This window comes from Sceloporus occidentalis, unplaced genomic scaffold (assembly GCF_023333645.1).
Source record: "Sceloporus occidentalis isolate IW3139 unplaced genomic scaffold, rSceOcc1.0.p SCAF_5, whole genome shotgun sequence".
Taxonomy (NCBI): domain Eukaryota; kingdom Metazoa; phylum Chordata; class Lepidosauria; order Squamata; family Phrynosomatidae; genus Sceloporus; species Sceloporus occidentalis.
The window spans coordinates 84,783,536-84,801,941 of record NW_028316985.1 but is presented as its reverse complement, the minus strand read 5'-3'; the positions used below and the strand labels follow the sequence as shown (position 1 = coordinate 84,801,941).

The following is an 18,406-nucleotide window of genomic DNA, read 5'->3' as shown; positions in this document are numbered from 1 at the left end:
GCTAGCTGGATGAATAATGTGACAGAAGATAATTTCCTGTGTTACTTTTCCTCCAAACATGTAGTTATCTCTGAATTGGTGGTATTTTCTTCCTTCCATCTACACTAGCATCATGTTTGACCCAAACTGTCCAGCTAATAAATAGAAAAAGTTGCCATGGTTGCTCTTATCATTGTTTTAAAAGAAAAGGTTACATACAGGAGGGCAACAACATTACTGTGTCTCTATTTATACATTGCTTTACAATGGCAATTGCATACATTGCTTTACAATGGCAATTTAATGAAAGTCTTCCATAGTTATGGAAGACCAGGAAACCAGGCATTTGCTGTTTAGATGTGACCCCCACATGTTTTGTACTAGGGAATAGAAGGAATAATCTTTTTATTCAGAACAAAATGGTTTCCGATAGTTTCTGATATAAACAAAGCATAATTTTGCCAGTTATGGTAGTTTCCCATTGGACAGTCATGAGACTCAGCTGCATCATTCTTGCAAGATTGCAAAAGTACTCAGAATCTAGAACTTACTGGTTTCACGAGAAAGGAATTATGAACCCCAGATCAACTTGAATAATATGATTTTCTTTCTAGCTGCTTTTTGAATTAGTCACATTTGTGAAGGTAGTAGAAGGTAAGCTATTGCTTTATATGTGCCTCCTTATACATGTTTAACGAGGGTTTAAAGAGGACAAGGAAACTTCATTCCAGGCAGATATCTCATTGAGTCCATGTACAGAGGCACTATGAGAGTGGGGAGCAAGTCATTTCTTCACTTTTTAGTGCAAACTGTAGTTAAAGCTACTATAGCCAGCTCTTCCACCATCTGGCAGATGGATATGATTTCATTGATAGTTGTCATAACTCACCCTCTAGAATCTGACAATTCAGAGGGAGAGTAGGAGGCAAATATCCAAGAATCTGCAGCTCCTCATAACCATGTTCTATCTGAGTCTGAGGAGCTAGCAGTTGGAGGGGGGGCTCTGTTCCCCAGCAAGAGAATGCAGACTTTGACGATAAATGGCCATCATTCCTTGAGCAATAAGAAAATAAAGAAAGATGGTGTTGCTCCCAAAGGTTATTAAGTAGGAGCTATTGACCTAATTAGACACCTGGGGTCTTGAAACACCTGCCTATAAATTTCCCAGCCACTCCCTGGCCACTTCTTGCATTCAAACATCTTTCTTGATAACTAGCAGCACTCTTCAGCTTTTGTGTATTTCTGACCATGGGCTGGCTATGATTTACTACTCTGTTTCCCTTCTTGCTGGCTTTGTTTAACTGGACTACTGACTTGCTGAATAACCTCTGGAGAGGCTGATGACCACTCTCTTGGTTCTCCCATCATCTTTCTCAATACCCTGTGAATGACCTGGACTGAATTAACTGCTCAGCAGGTCTTGTATTTTAACCACCTGCTTCCTGGGACACTTGCTGATTGGAGCATAGGCCAATAGTTGTAGTATAATTATATAACAACCACTTATGTATATAAGTGGGAAATCGATCTCCTGTCTCAGTACAGACAATTGACATGAAGTATGCTGCCTAAAATAATGCAATTATTAAAGGCAATTTTAAAGCACTTGCTGTATTGCCCTCCATATTCTATAACCATTCCAAGTTCTATTGACAGAAGTAGAGCCAGTCTGAATCTCAGTATATACTGAATAGATGGATTTGGTCACTACCTAGGGGATGACAGTAGGCCTTTGTTCTTCACTGATAATATTAACAAGTTTGTAGATGTTCTGTGTTCGCTCTCTGGTATGAAATAGTGGCTTGCTGTGGTTGGCCACACTGTTGTCACTCTTGCCATAGGCCTGCTCATTAAGTAGTTCTCATCTAAGTGTGAAAAGGGGACCCATGGATGAAGCCATCTGGACATACAGATTCAAAAGTACTGAATTGTTATTCAAAATAAAGCCCCCCAGCAGTATTCCTTCTATGAAGGGGACTATTCTTCCTTCTGCTGAAGGGAGCTCTGGATGCATTGTTGAATAAACTCCTGTGACTGGCTGAGAAAATTAATTTAAGAACTATAGTTTTCATGCAAAGATTTAGCATATAGTAGCATTTTCAACTGCTTTTTGAAAATTTTATTTATATTCTGCATTTGTTCCCTAACATGTAGGATGTTTTAACTATGTTAGTCGCTTTGATTGTTTTATTACAAAAAGTGGGGTACAAATAAAAGTTTTATTTATTTATTCTCATGAATTTTCAAACAATTTGTTTTTGTTTAACACAAGCAAACTGTAGCTCAAGGTTAGAATGAGGCAGCAACTTCAGCCTTGGGCTGTCATAATCATCAACTGTTATTTGATGTAGGATGATTATGGTTATTGGTGTTGTTGCCTGGAGATAACTCATGAAAACTGGATACCTCGTCAAACTATGAGGCACTAGTGGATTTCACCCTTACATGGATGTCATAACTCACCCTCTGGAATTGGGCAATTCACATTCAAATGTCCAGGAATTTATAGCTCCTGATGACCATGGTCTCTCCAAGTCCAGGAAGCTGGGGGCTGATGCAGAGGGAAGCCCTACTCCCCAAAGCAGGTGGCAGATCCTAAAGACATGGTACCATCATTTGCAGATTGGTGAAGATGCAAAGAGAGACTATGCCACTCCCCGAAGTTGTTAAATAGGAGACAATGATTAATTAGGTACCTGGTGTTTTGAGACAGCTACCTATAAATCTCCCATCAGCTTCCTGTCATCCCTGTTGATTATCTAGGTGACTGATAGTACTCTTGCACATTTGTGATTAGATCACTCTGTTTACTCTTTGCTGCTTTCATGTATGGGAGTACTAATTTTCTGTAATGACTTTTGGACCAGCTGATGACCACCCTCTTGCTGCTTCTGTAATCTTGTTTGGATACCCTAAGACTAACATTGGCTGAATTAACTACCTGACAGTTCTTACACACCAGCCACCTGCTTTCAGGGTCCTTGCTGACTGGAGCATCATACAGATGATGAAGTGATCCTATTTTTTTTTTTAATCAAACAAAACCAGATGTTGTTATTATTTCTTTTGAAACAGATAAAATTTCATATTTTTCTTTTAGAATACTTTGTTCTGTAATGTAAAAGCAAAGTGCCAAACATTTTTTCTACTTTATATTCTTCCTTGGTTTTTTTTCCAAAAAATTACCAAGTAATTGCTTCTATCAGCATTGATAGTACTCTTACTTAATATTTTGCAAAACTATTTTGTCTGTAGCCTTGAATTTTAAACTGGCTACTTGAAATGACAAAGAAGAGCTGCTGGTAACAAATAGAAAATTTACTTCCAAAATGAATGCTTTATAAAAGGCATTGAAGTGTACTGTAGTGCTAATACCGGGTTATCTACTGTTATTTTTCTGTCATGTTATAGGTCTTGTTGGCTTCTTTGTATCAGGTATTTATAGAGCTCTCCATGAGTTATGCGATAAATGCATAACAGAAGCATAGAACACCCACACAAGTGTTTTTCCCCCTATAATGCATTGACTTTTAATGTTGTTTTTGTATCTTTGCCAGGATTCTGTTTAATTGCATAATTTTAGTGGCAATCTTAGCTTGGGTTATGAATGCAAATGCAGAATATAACATGCCCATTCTTGATGCAACTGCAAAATGGTTAGCCAGTGGAAACTTTGTTTATTATAAGAAACAAAGCAAAACAAAAGAGATTGTGGCTAAATTGACAATAATAAATCCAGACCTCACATTATCTATACTTGCCTGAAGTGAAGGATTAATGTAATAGTTTTTGTTTTGTGTAATCCATATTGTTTCTGTTGATAATAAGTGGGTAGATAGACAGATAGTAAAGGTAGAACTCCTGGAAACATCACTTGAAACATTATGGAGTTATGGATTGGTATGCTTCCTCTGGTATCTTCTTCAAACTAACCAACTATCCTGGTGTGGAGGGAAGAGTCTTGATTGATTCCCCCATTGTCCTACTTTTTAAAACTTTTAAAAATTTACCAGTTTTTGTTTCCTCTTCCCAATTTCCCCCTTGATTTTCACTTTACTTCAGTTGCTGCAAACAGAGTTCAAGTAGAAAAGTGGTGTGAAAGCAGAATCAGGGTACAGTATGCATACCTTTAGCTGGAAATACTAGGGAGGAGCAGGGAGGGGATAGTTTGATATTATATACTTGGAGAAAAATGGCTCTTTCTGGTGCTTCTTGGATTCTGGTCCCTTTCATCACCTCCCCTGAATCCTAGTAATGTGAAAATGACCATGAACATAGACTGGTTTTTGGACTCTAGACCCACTGTTCAGAGTGCAATTTCTAACCAGGTAGATTTATGAAATTTCAGAGAAAATGAAAAGAAACTCAAAGTCCACATCTCTTTAAAAGTCAAAATATTTGTGCTCCCTCAGTTATACATTTGAAAATCTAGAAAAGTACCCAACTTATTTTTACAGCTTGAAATATTTTTGTATGTATTTTGGACAATAGCTCTGAGTCTACTTATCACCAAAGCCAGCATAGCCTGTGAATGTGAAATGATAGGAGCTGTAGTCCAAAAAATATAACTGTACCAAGCTTTGACTAGCTCCTTTCCCACGCATGAGAAAGGCAAAGTGTACATATGGCTGATGAATGTAAGAGAAACAGTTTTTTCTTTTTTTTACTCTGCTGCCTCAAGGAACAGAAGAAATAATGAGGAACAGGATAAAATCAACCAAGGCATGTAACAGGGGTCCAAAACACACTGTGGAAATAATCCAGTTTGAGACAGCTTTAACTGCCCAGGCTCAGTGCTAGGGAATCCTGGGAAGGCTTAATGTCTCACAAAACCCCAGTTCCCAGAATTCCCTAACATTGAGCCAGGGCAATTAAAGTGGTTTCAAACTGGATTATTTATGTAGTGTGTTTTGGACCAATGTGAAGAACTGCTGGGAGCTCGTTACAATGAGTCAAACCCAATTAGCCCCTCTAAGCCTTGCACTCTCAAGACTTCATCTTTCAAGTCCCACTTGAACTAAATCCAGCACTGAGTCCAGATGCTCAAGTGGGTCATGCACTCTGGTGTGCTAAGCTTACTACTGACACTTTTAGATTCTGCACTCCTCAAACAGAAACAACATCCTGCATGGGATGGGTTCCCTCAGACCTAGGACCATCATATGCACCCTGGCTTTTGTGGGGGCTTCTCAAAAACCTGTCTCTGTGTGATTGCATTTTTTTTTTCATAGAGTCCTAATTTTTACTAGTAAAAAAACCTAGGATGGAGCCAAGTACTGAAGGAATTACAACTAGAGCCTTATTTATGTACCCATATCCTTCACACAAGACAAAATACATGAGAAGGGGATGGGGCCATACGCATTGTCTCCATCCTCCTCCTCCATCCCTTGACCTTTTCTCTTTCCACATCATGGAGGAGAAGTTCTGAAGTGAAGAGTCTGTTTTACATGCATAGACTTTTCCCACATGGCTTAAAGTTTTGGCTGTACAATATCTAAATTGCATAGGACTCTTACACATATAGATTAGAATCTTCTTTCCAGATTTTCTTCTCCAGTGCAGGGATAACAGAAAGGACAAGCAACCAGTACAGAGAATATGTCAAAGTTACTTTTTTTGGACTACCAGTTCCCAGAATGCCCCTGTCAGCATTCTGGTGGATTTGGGCAGATGTAGTCCAGCAATGGTTTTCCAACCATGAAAAAGGCAGGTGAGAAAGCCCATTTTATCTTCACAAGATTCTAACTGCATGAGGAACTGAATTCCTGGAAAGGGCTAAGAATCTTCTTTGTAGTAATAGTAGTGGTTACTTCGAGTGCACTGTGTTAACTGAAATTTTTCAATTCCTCTTTTTCAGCACATAGTCCATAGTGGTTTATGCAGGCCTCAGATAACAGAATTAATTTAAATGGTATATTTCAATGTCTGGTTTAATTATCTGTTGGAATATCCATGGGGATTTTTATGCCATATACTATTTTTATATTCAGCTTGTTTCAGCAATTTTGTGGTAAGATTGCTATTTTAAAAAGATTTAAATCTGATTGCCCCTCCAGTTATTTATCCCAACATGTCATTGCATCTTTCCCTTTAAAAAAAATTACAGATTAGTTCATTTCTGTCTCCTAAAAAAATAGAAACTTATCAATAGCCAGTGGTGATGTTTGCTCTTTTTTTAACTATTTAAAATTTATTTTTGAAAGATAACTTCTTGTTGCTATATCAGTAAAGGAGATCAGGTTGTGGAAGACAAAATTCAGACATCTTGTTGGAGGCGCAAACCTCTTGAACTCGAGCCACTGAAATAATCTGAGAATCATGGCTATTGTGCACTCTCTCTCTCTCTCTCTCAATTTATGCCATTGTCTCAAGGATTTTCTGGGAAGTGGGAGAGTGGCACCTACCAAGAACCACTGTCTCAAGCAACAGTGAAATTTAAAGTGAAAACAACCAAAAGTTGTTTAAAATAACACTATAGAATCCCATTGTCATTGCTCAGTCTTGTCGTCCTGCACACTTTGAAAATTCACAGGCCCCTTTTTCATTTGGTGAAGGAGGAACAAATTTATGGAAGAAGACTCATGTCTAAGCCTTTAAAAACCAAAAGAAAATGTAGATAAATATCATACCATCCAACTGGCCTGATTTGACAGGTACAAAAAAAACCCTTTATCGTCTGACTGTTCCAGCTGCTTTTAACATGTCCCACCTTCTGCCTTGGTTCTCAGATTACTTTCAGAAGTTTGCACTGAATTAATTCAACAAGGGGAGGTGAAGACAGGGTCAAATCTTGCCTTTCCCAGGAGGCTCAGGCTAAAGCAAACTACTGCAGCCTCTCCTAGTTGTGTGTTCTTCCTTATTAACTCTTCCCATCTTGCTCACTCTCAGATATTGCTTGGCCACATGTGTCCCAGTTTTCATCTTTGAATTGTTGAAGTGGTTATGAAATATCCCTTGACAGTGTACTATTGATTTAACCAGTTCAAACCTACAGTAATTTTACACTGAATAAAGCACTCTTCATTTAACCAAACTCACACTTATCTCACACTTATCTAAAGGTTTGTGATCCACCTTTCAGTCTCTTGATGTACAGTGCCCTTGAACCACCCAAGAAATGCTTGCAGAACCAGAATCAGGACATTCTATACATTTTTGACAAAATAGTGTTAGGATAAGCTCAAAAATAGTTGATTCTGGAATAAGATTTATGCAGAGCAGAAATATATTACCTGTTGAATTAAGGTGTCTAAATCACCATTCATCAACAAACGGAAGCCTATTCAATTATTTGGTAGGGTTTTAATTTAGAATAATAGATATTATATTACTTCTGGACCAATTTAACTTTGAATATACTACTGTATTAAAATATCATCCCATATTTTCAGAACATACTGCTTATTTTTAGAGAACATTTCCAAGAATCTCTGGAAGTGTGTCTGATGTGACATACAGCCCAAGGCAAAGCCCTGACACTGTAACTTCATATCTAACAGCTTGTCCAGTAAATAAAGAAGCCCCATAACAATGCATTGTTAGTTTCATTATCTGTAAAAAGCACTATACTTCTCTCAATATTTTTCCAGATTTTTTTCCCTTCTTTTTGATCTGTTCCTTAAATGAATAAAATAATGACTGTATTGGATTTTTTAAAAATAATAGTCTTAAACATTTTCTTTTATTTAGAAAGTTCAGTGGATTTAAATTCACTGATTATATCTTCAGAGTAGATTATATCTTCTGTAATATATTATTCATATGACTAGCCCTCATGAACTCAGACAAGAGATTTTAGTCCCATGTTGTTGGTGTCTTGTTTTATTTTTCAGAATTCATGCAAAATTAGACCTAAATGGTAGATATTTTACATTCTTATCATTTGAAGAGTTGTAATCAATGCTCCTGAGTTTGGAGATACTCTCACACTACATAGGATATTATTGCATTGAATTTAAGACAACCTACCCCCAATAAGATAAAGTCGCATTTAATTTTAAAAGCGGGTGTTATCGCACACAGTCAGGCAAGTGCAACCTGTATGCAGCCTGGATTCCAGACACGCTTAGCCAGCGGCTTTTCAAAAATGGCAAGCTCCCTTTTTTGAAAAGCCACTGGATAAGCTCAGCTGGAGCCCAGGCAGCATACGGGTAGCACTCACTCAACGGCGGCTGCATGTAATAACAACCGCTTTTAAAATTAAACATGGCTTTATCCCATCAAGGTTAAGTCTCTTTGAATTCAATGTGATAATCTCCTTAGTTATAGCACTATGATTCCATTCCACCTTCCATGACAACTTTCTATGTAACCTTGGGGTTTGAAGTCTGGTGAGGAGCAATGTTTCTGCCTTTGGATCTCCAGCTGTTATGGACTTCAGCACCCAGAATTTTTGAGCATTGGCTATCCTGGCTGAGACATCTGGAAGCTGAAGTCCAAAACAGCTGGAGGGCCAAAGGTTGAGAACTACTGCCCTAGATGACTGAGAATCTTAATGCCCCTTCGCCAAACTGAATATCTCATGATTCCTTTGGATTTTTCCAAGTTGAATCATAGCACTATTGCTGGATGTGAAAGGATCCCAACCAAGTACAGTTTTTTGAACAAAAGAGGGTTAGAACAAAATGTTGCCTGACAAACCTTTTTTTAATTATTATTTGGCCACTGCAGTCATCTGTTGGGGCAAAAAGTGGCTTGTGCTGATTTTGGTGCCCCATAATTTCAAGAAGCAGACATGATGTATTCTGGTTGTCAGTAGGCTGTTTCCATTGGGAGAAGGAAAGGGAATATTTAGTGAGTCCAGGAAATATAAGATGGGTAATGTTAACACTAACCCCATTCCTAACCTTCACTATTTTGGAGTCAGAAAATGCCCCAGAACTCAGTCAGGCTACCTTAATGCAGAAATAATCTAGTTTCACACCACTTCAATTGCCTTGGCTCAATGCTGTGGAATTCTGGGATTTGTAGTTTGTTGTGGCACTAGAACTCTGACAGAGAAAGCTAAATGTCTCACAAAATAACAGTTCCCAGAATTCCATAGCATTGAGCCAGGGCAATTAAAGTGGTGTCAAACTGGATTATCTCTACATTGCAGAGTCAGCCTCAGTCTACTGGATGATGGTTAAAACATAAGAATCCATTATCTGTTAAATCATTCAATTCTTTTCAAAGGTGCCTTTTTAAAAACTCTTCTTTAAGATTTAACCAATTGATTAGACTCCTGAACTGTTTGAATTACTAACCATATGATAAGTAAATATGTTTGAATGGAGTTGAATACTCCAATGAAAATTGATGCTGCAAAACCTATGTTTTTAAGTTAAAACTGGAAGTACTGATACGTCACAAGAGTATCTGGATAAATGTAATTGAGTACCATCATTTCATGGCCCTCAGTCTTCAATTTCCTCTTCCCCATACAGATCTTAATCTAATGGGTTGGATCCCAAGGTTCCCTTCTTCCGACGGAGGAAGCTTTCCTCTGACAGAGGAAGAGAATAAAGGTAAAAAAACTAAATTAATGTAATAAAATTAACATGTTTCTAGGTTTCTTTATTTTTTTAATCTAACTTAGCTATCTGGAAGGCTGTTGTAACCCCTGCTGCTGCAAAGCTGTTTAAATTTAGAACTTCTAAAATTTCCCCTAAAATTTAAGAAATAAGATATTGCAAATACTTTCCTTCTGCTGTCTCAGGAATCTCATTAATTTTTAAATTGTGCCTCTTTGTCTGGTTCTGAAATGCTACTGGTCTTCTCCTTAATCTGTAGAGTTCTAACCAATATAAATGCTCTTTATTTTCCAACTCCTTTACACTTCTAGCAATAAGTGTTTCTCTTTCTGTAGATACATGTATATAACTTTGCTTATCTTATCAAGATTTAAGTATATTCACCTAGTTTATCTGCAAATGAAGTAATCTCATCCGTAGTGTTTAATTCATCTTCTGTTTTCCTCTATTTCCAAAATGAACACTTTGCTTTAGTTTTCTTTTAAAATCGGTATATCTACAGTGGTACCCAACAGCACTGCAACTGCTCCTATGCACCCCAAAGCCAACTGCAAAAGGCTGGGAGAATGTCTGGAATCAGTTTTCAGGCAGCACTGAAATGTAACCTGTTTATGAATCTTCCAAAATAAGTAGTCTGATTTTAAGTTCTTTTGTTATTTTTTCAAATGTAGAAGGTTTTTTTAAAAAATACAGAGAAGTAGTGAGCACTGGACTGCAACTCTGAAGATCAGGGTTCAATTCTCTGCTCTGCCATGGAAACCCACGGTGAGTCACACACCCTGAGCCCCAGAAAGCCCCATGATAGTGTCAGGCTTGCTATAAGGATCCCCAAACCACTCACACTATGGACCTTACTGCACAGGAGCTCTGTGGAACGGCCTGAGAATGGAATGGAAGGGGCCTGGAACTAGTGTGGAATGAGTGGGAGATGCATTTTACTGCACACAGATGTCCCTCACTCATTCCGTTCCCTTCCCTTCCATTCCCAATCTGTTCTAGAGGACACAATTTTTGAGAACTGTTCTGAACAATTCTCAAAAATCACCTCCTCTGGAATGGAATGGGAACAGAAGGAAAGGGAACAGAATGAGTGAGGGACTTCCTTGTGTGCAGTAAAAGGCATCCCTTACTCATTCCGTTCCCTTCCTGGCCCCTTTTGGACCGTTCACAGGCCGTCACAGGAGCCCTGTGCGGTACGGTTCTATGTTCAGTCCACCAGCAGAGGTGGGGGATTACAAAATGAACATTAACACAGGAAAGAAAAGGTAGAACAAGAAAGAATATGTGAAGCAGAAGGGAACAGAACAACATCCAAAAAACACACATATTTTTAAAAAATGGAAAAAATATATCTGATTATTCCAAAAGAAAATATAAAAATGGTCTCTCTGCTTCTTCTCCATCCAAGCACAGTACCTTCCTGCCATTTTCTTTCTATTATTCCAAAAACATTTTTTTTTACATTTGCCCTTGCTAAAGACGTAGAAAATGAGAAGATTGAAGTATCTATTAATCTGTCTATTAGAAGTATCTGTTAGCGTGAATAAAACCCTGTCTCAAAATAAAGTCAGTTGGATATTATAGTTAATTGATTTGGACTATACACTTTGCTTTCTGTCTGACCAAAAGCAAAAGAAATCTTAAATAGTAAACAAAAAGCATTTAAGAATTGTGATAAAAATCATATGTTCAGTTGATTAAAATAAATCCTGCCTTTCGACAAATTCTAGACGTGTTGGATATGCAAATCAAATTATTACCTTTGCTAATTCTGTGTATACATAATATTACTTTCAAAAATCCAAACATTGCAATTTAAACAATGTGCTTATTATTTCTTTGTCTCCAAAGATGCCCAAATAAGTCCAAAGAAGGCAAGAAAATAACTAGGTCTGCCCATGTTACTTCTTTGACTCTAAACAAGCACAGAAAGTTCAATCAAAGTGAGAGAATAACTAAGTGCCCTCATTTTGCTTGTTTATATCCATGGACCCGCAACAGCCAGGATTACAAATGAGATGAGGGAACAAATAAATTTACTCTTGTCCCCCCTTTATATCCAAATAAAAAGAAAAGAGACTACAAAGCAAGAGAACAGCTAAATCTACCCTTGGTACTACTTTGCATCTAAACAAACACAGAGGTTCAGATAAGATGAAAGAACAACTAAGTGCCTTCATATTATTTTCCTGTATTTCAACAGACAAAATGAAAATTCAGATGAGAGGAAAGACCTTTCATTTTCTTATGGTCCATCACAGTAACTGAGGCTATCAATATCGTCCATTATTTCACCAGCCAGATTTCACAATTATTAAATTGGTAAATCTCCTTAATTGGCCAAAATCACAGTTTCTACAACATTAACCCATCAGTGTATTTTTGGTTCATAATGCAAGGGTACCTTATGAACATATTTTAGTCCTAAATCTTGACAGGCTTGGAGAGAGTTGAAATGATTGTCAGCTTATCTGTTACTCTTACTTCTCCAGGATGCCAAATGTAGGGAAATGATAGGCCATATCAGCAGTATATAACAGATACTCTGCCCTGGCCCATGTCCCATTCTGTTTATAACCTTGGCTGATTCCTGTAGTGTGGCATGTGCCCTTGGCATACCCAAAGCAGCTCAATTGAAGAATCAATTAAAACTAAACAATAATGTTTTTAAAACAATTAAAATTAATCAAATTAGAACAGTATTTTTAAAAATCATGTGAAAGCATACAACAGTTAAAAAATAAAGCAACCTCCCCCATAAGAAACCTCACTGCAAGCAATTACATATTAAAAGCCTGCTTAAACAAAAAAATATCTTTGCCTGCCAGAAAAAGAAACAGAGTGGTGTAATGGTTTGAGTGTTGGAGTATGACTCTGGAGACCAGGGTTCAAATCCCTGCTTGGCCATGGAATCCAGTTGGATGATCTTGGGCAAATCACATTCTCTCAGCCTTAGAGGAAGCCAAAGGCAAACCCTCTCTGAACAAATGTTGCCAAGAAAACCCTATGATAGGTCCATCTTAGATTTGCCATGAGTCAGGAATTACTTGAATTCACAGAACAACAGCAGCAATAGGACAGCAGGGAAGGGGCCAGTCTAGCCTCCCATGGAGGGAATTCCAGAGGATTGGAGCAGCCACAGAAAACTCTTCCATGTCCTCACTAAGCAAATAATGACAGGACTGAGAGAAAACTTTCTCCTGTGGCTCTTAAGTCTCTAGCAGGGGGTTGGACTGGATGGCCCTTGTGGTCTCTTCCAACACTATGATTCTAGGTTCATATAGGGAGGTGCTGTCTTTCAGATAGTCTGGACCCAAGTCATATATTGATACAAGAGATGGGAAGAAGTGTGTCCCATTTCAATTCCCTTCACTTTCTTCAGAATCAGAGGAGGTCTGAATTGGTATAGGCTGCAGTTCTGTGGGTTAGTCCCAACTCGAATAGGCACATTCAGTCAACTGTTGAGAGGTGAGTCAATATAGGTTGAATTGATTAAGTGTTCTACTCTAGACAAATTGAAACCAGGATCTAGTCCTATGTGTTTGTGTTTATTCAGTATTAGAACCCCATCTTGGTCAGGGTGTGTCATATGTTTGTGATTTTTGGCCATGCTACAGTATGACCTAGTGAGTTCCATCTTTCCTTTCCTGTGCGCTGATGAGACAGTCAAAATGAAGACAATAAAAAAGAAATTAAAGCAAAGAGCTGAAGTGTTTTGTTTTCTATACTTTATGTAATGAAAGTATTCTGAAAGAAAGAGTGTTTTGTTATGATTCCTTGCCAGTGAATTTGTATAATAAGAGATCTTTAAAAGCAGGTTATCATAAATGGAATAAGTGACCTTTATCATAAATGTAATAAGTGATCGTGATTCTGTCTTGTCCATACTTGCCAGGAGTCTGTACTGAATTTGAAAATAAGTGATCGGAAATGGTAAACAAGTTACAGAATTGGAGAAGGAGAATTACTTCTGTCATATTTTTATTCTGTCAGAATAGATAACATTAACTCTGTAGCTACTCATTGGGTACAGTGAGTAGCATGGGTTACAGGCATATAGCCCAACACTCAAACCACTACACCATGCTGCCATGCTAATACATAGTAGTCTGCTAATCCGGATTTAACTTGGATTTTTATTTTAATTTTTTATTTCTTTTTTCATGTTTTTTGTCTTCAACCTGACATTTCAGGAAATTTCTCCTGGGGTTATTTTACCATATTCACCATTCACTCTTATCAATAAACATTCTTCTGAGGTACATGCTGTCCCTGTGAAGCAGCTGTGTGATTAAGGCACTTTGATGTTTACCGGTGATCATATTTGGAAATCCCTGATAAAGGCACAAATTAATAGGTTTGCTGTGGAAGATGTAGAATGTGTTGACATATGTATTTGTTACACATGTTGGTGTGAAATAGTTGCCCTAGGATAAGAACTGCCTGCATTTAGGTTTGAAGAATGTTTTGTTTCCCTTGACAATTCTTTTGCAGTTTTGCAGCAAATATCCTGCATAAACATGCATGAATAAGAATCTGCATGCAGAATAATAGCATTTTAGGCTAGACTCTTTAAAGGAGTAGATGCCAGCCTGCTTGCCTTCGAGCTATACAGCTCAGTGAACTAAGCAGTCTGAAAAGCATTTCTGGCTCACAGTGATTTGTGGATTGGTACAATCCTCAAAATTAATCCAGTTATTTTGCCAGGGCTTTAATGGTATTGCATGGTTGCTGAAGGGAACCATGAATAGGACAGTTCCCAGTTCAATGGTGAGGAAGGTATAAATATTCACTCCAGTTCACACACTGTTGAGAATTAAGAATGAAATGAAATGTGCTGGGCCTGTGGACACATGTGCACAGGTGTGTGAAATGTTCAGACGCCTGTATGACTCAAGGGGCAGCACTAACTTAGGTTGCCCTTCTTGCCTTGCAGGTGCTGAATGTTTGAAGCAGATACTAGGTTTTGCATTTACACGTCTGTGATTACCATTTTAAGCTAGCAGGGATTAGCTGTGTATGAAACAACAAGATTAGCCCGGTCAGTGAAGAAATGCTGCGCTTGATACCAGTTTCCATGCAGTTCATTCCAACCCACCTGCTATTTGGCATAGCTGGAATAACAACAGCTCTCTAATTTTCTATGAGAGGAAACATTGTGTGGTCCTTCTAGGTACTCCTATTACAAAACCTTTTCAATGTGTTCTGCTTGTGGATAGAACTTATGTAACAAGCAACTACATGGCTGGCAGCATTCCTAAATCCTCCCTGGTAAACAAACCCCTCAAACCCATATTAGTCTCTTCAAAAATATGTATATTATTTTTAATTAATGGTTAGTGTTAATGCATATGCAATTGCCCCTTCAGTAGTTAGGCATTTAGGAGAAATATCAAATTGGCTACATGTCAGCTCCTTAGTTTGACACATTTCAAAACCAGCTTGAAAAGCAGATGGCACTGAGTAGTTAAATATTGTTGTGTTGTTGTGTGCCTTCAAAGTTATAGCGACCCCAAGGCAAACCTATCATGAGGTTTTCTGGGGCTGAAAGTGTGTGGCTCACCCTAGCTCACTCAATGGGTTTCCATGGCTGAGTAGGGAATCAAACCCTCCTCTCCAGACTCATGGTCCAACATTCAAACCACTATACCACAGTGGCTCTCAATTCTTGTATGCTGTCAGTTCTTATATGGCAATCAGCAAATTTAATTTATCTAGAGTACATATTTTCAGATTTAGTTTTAATAAGGTCTATTTATTTATTTTATCTGTCTGTTTGTTTAGTGGAGTTCCTCACTTGTTTATCTATTTAAAGGGATCTGACTGCTTAATACTTTAAGGGCAGCTCTAATTCTCTTAAGCCATCCATAATTATGTGCAGTGTAGGCGGGTTAATCCTTTCAGACACAAATTATTTTTGAGTACTCTAATCATATTTATCTTATAGCCAAATGTCAATGTTATATTTTGGCCTACTTCAATGATCTATTGTAGCATCTACAATGACAGAAATTGGCAACACCACCTGGAAAACCTAAGTGTCACTTTAATGCATGTTTTAATACATTTGCAAGGAAACAGTCATAGATACAGGGTGATATTTAAATATTTTGTGGTATGGATATGAAAGAATCACCCATGCTAGTATTGGTGGGGGGAGCCATACAGTCAGTTTTACTGCTACAGTTGGCCCTTTGTATCCAGAGATTTCTTATCCTCGGAATCAAGCATCCATGGCTTGAAAATACACACACACACATTCCAAAAAGCGAATCTAGATTTTGCCATATAAAGTTCGTATAAGGACCACCATTTTACTATGCCATTACAATTAATGGGATCTGAGCATTCATTGATTTTGGTGACCATAGGGAAGGGTGGAGTTCCTGGAAACAAAGTGGTGGATATCAAGGGCCCACTGTATTTTAATTGTATTGGTACAAGTTTAATAGTACCTTTGCTGCTCTCAAAACTCATGTACTTTAAAAAAGTCAAACAATTCTGAGGCAAAAATGTAGTCTTCAGGTTAGTGCTGAATATGATACAGCTATGGTTGACTAGCAGCTATGAGATCATTAGCATAACTATTAACATCCAAAAAAATCATTGTTCAGAAAGAAAGTAGATGAAGGACAAATATATCCAGAAGTGTTTGTGTATATATAGTCATATAAATGTATATGTGCCTTTTTATTTTATATTTTTAATTTGGAAAGCCTGGTACATAACAGCCAGGATGAGGTTTCTCCCTGAATACATTCTCTGCATCTGGCAAATAGTCCAAAGAACAGTTATGAAGTTGCCTGCTGCAGTTCAAAAAGATATTTGAGTTAGTCATTGAGCATTTCCTGTTCTCTAAAGCTCTTAGAAATAAATGGAGGCTGCACTGAAAGCTGAACTAAAAATAAATGAAAGCAGAATAAAAAGTCTAACTCAGAGAGCAGAATATGCAGCAAATAGTCATCAGTTTCTTTTAGAAGAAAACAAAGTGCCATGTGAAAAACACAAAATTCAGCAGTGCATACAAACTACAAGCATAACTCAGCTATCTTAATCTGCCGCAACACAGGCCTTGATAAGAAAATTAAATTGTTTTCCTGTTGGCTGCAGCAAAAGCTTCCTCTTGTCTCAGATAAGAGTCCTTTATCGCACCCTTCTACTTCCTTTCATTGCTGGCTTGGTATTTGCTTGGCAGATGTCAAGGATAGGACTGTTTCTAGCAAGAACAGAAAACATTCAGGCCAAATGTTCTAGTTACTGATGATATTGGACATAAAATGTATTAGTATATAACATACAACTATTCAAATGGAGTAAAAATATTTTATTTCCCACATACATATAAGCTCAAGTATCCTTTTGTTATTTACCTATGCACCATGGTTGTACACACCTAGCCATCAGTTTACACTAAATCTTGCACCTTCTCTGCTACTCATTCTCTCGGTACATCCTCTCCTTCCTATCCCCTCTTCTCCCATCCAAGTGAAGCTCAAGAATAATAGGGGAGAACTGCAACTGGCCCTTGGTATGCTCTGAGGTTTGTTTCCAGAACCCCCTGTAGATATCAAAGTCTATCGATGCTCAAGTCCCATTAAATACAATGGTGTAGTAAAACTGCTTCCCTTATATAAAATGGCAAAATCAAGGTTTGCTTTTTGAATTTTTAAATATGTTCAAGCTATGGATGATTGAAACTGAGGATCTGGAGGGCGGAATGTTTATGCTTCCAAGGCGTCCTCCGCGCACACACACTTACTATGACCCCGTTCCATACATAAAATCTCCTGATCTGTATTTATAGCAGAACTTGGACCTGCAACTTTTTTGGATTATAACTCTCAAAATATACAATATTCAAATCAACATACATAAAAAGATGTTATGCACGACTAAACAGGGAAGACCTGCAAAAACCTGTCTGAAACCAAGAATAGTTAAGTGCTCTGCTACAAATGTCAAAAAAGTGAAACTCAGGAGTGCTCTGCTACAAATGTCAAAAAAGTGAAACTCAGGAGCGCGTGGCACTGCTAGGAGCACCTCTCCAGATAATTTCACTGACAGAATAAGTCTAAGAAGGAGAAGGCAGGCGTTCAGGTAAGCAGTTCTTAAAAGAGTATGTTGCATAGAGAAGTGCACACTACTCAGAATGACAAACTGCGTCTTAATTGAAGTACATAAGCAGAAACAGTTAGAGAGAGAACAACTTACACTTCTGAATGAGTCTTGTTCTCTTCTGACTTTATTTCTGGTGGATAGCCTGAACATCCAGCCCCGATCAAGTTTTCCCACACTTTCCCCACTGGTGGCCCATGGTCTGAGCTCAGAGGGAGCTCTATCCAATAGTGGCAGAATGATGCATTCCCCCCAGCTGCCCCCTATGCACCAGTCCTGGATTTTTCTTGCCTCTGTTTTTAGTATTTACATGGTATCCACTGATCATTTCAATCAGTATTCTTTTAAAAATTGGAAACTAATTCATCCCATCTGAGAAACATTAGGCCAACACAGAAGTGTTTGCCTGTATGTAAACCTTTAGTCATAGCTTAATTCTAAGACTTAGAGATGTTCTAAGGATCACATGTGGTTGAGGCGTGACGAACATTATTAGTGGTTATGAGCATGAGCCATCACCAGCTGGGCTTGTACACTTTCCATCTCCTTTAAAAGAAGAGTTAAGCCTTCTAAACTTCCTTCAAAACCAACATTTCCCAGTTCATCCATGCACTAGAAATGGCATTTTCTACCAACCACAGTTAGAGCTTGAGAAAAATTACTATTTTTTTATTGTACACAAAGGGATCTTGTGACACCTTTGAAACTAACTGAAAGAAAGTTGGTACCTTGAGCTTTCATAGATTTGAGCCTACTTCCTCAGAGGCATGAACAAACACTGTTTCCAAACTCAAACA

General features: G+C 38.0%; 1 protein-coding gene across 2 annotated transcripts in view; it reads left to right on the top strand.

Annotated features, from left to right (window-relative positions):
* Positions 1-18,406, top strand: part of MAGI2 (membrane associated guanylate kinase, WW and PDZ domain containing 2) — a 789,679-nt gene that overhangs the window by 519,186 nt on the left and 252,087 nt on the right. Inside the window, exon 7 of one of the 2 annotated variants that reach the window (XM_089524611.1) lies at positions 9,408-9,488. The exons of the other annotated variant lie outside the window; for it this stretch is intronic. Within the exon in view, the coding sequence (XP_089380737.1) occupies positions 9,408-9,488 (81 nt within the window). The remainder of the gene's footprint in view (positions 1-9,407; positions 9,489-18,406) is intronic. 2 annotated transcript variants of the gene reach the window in all.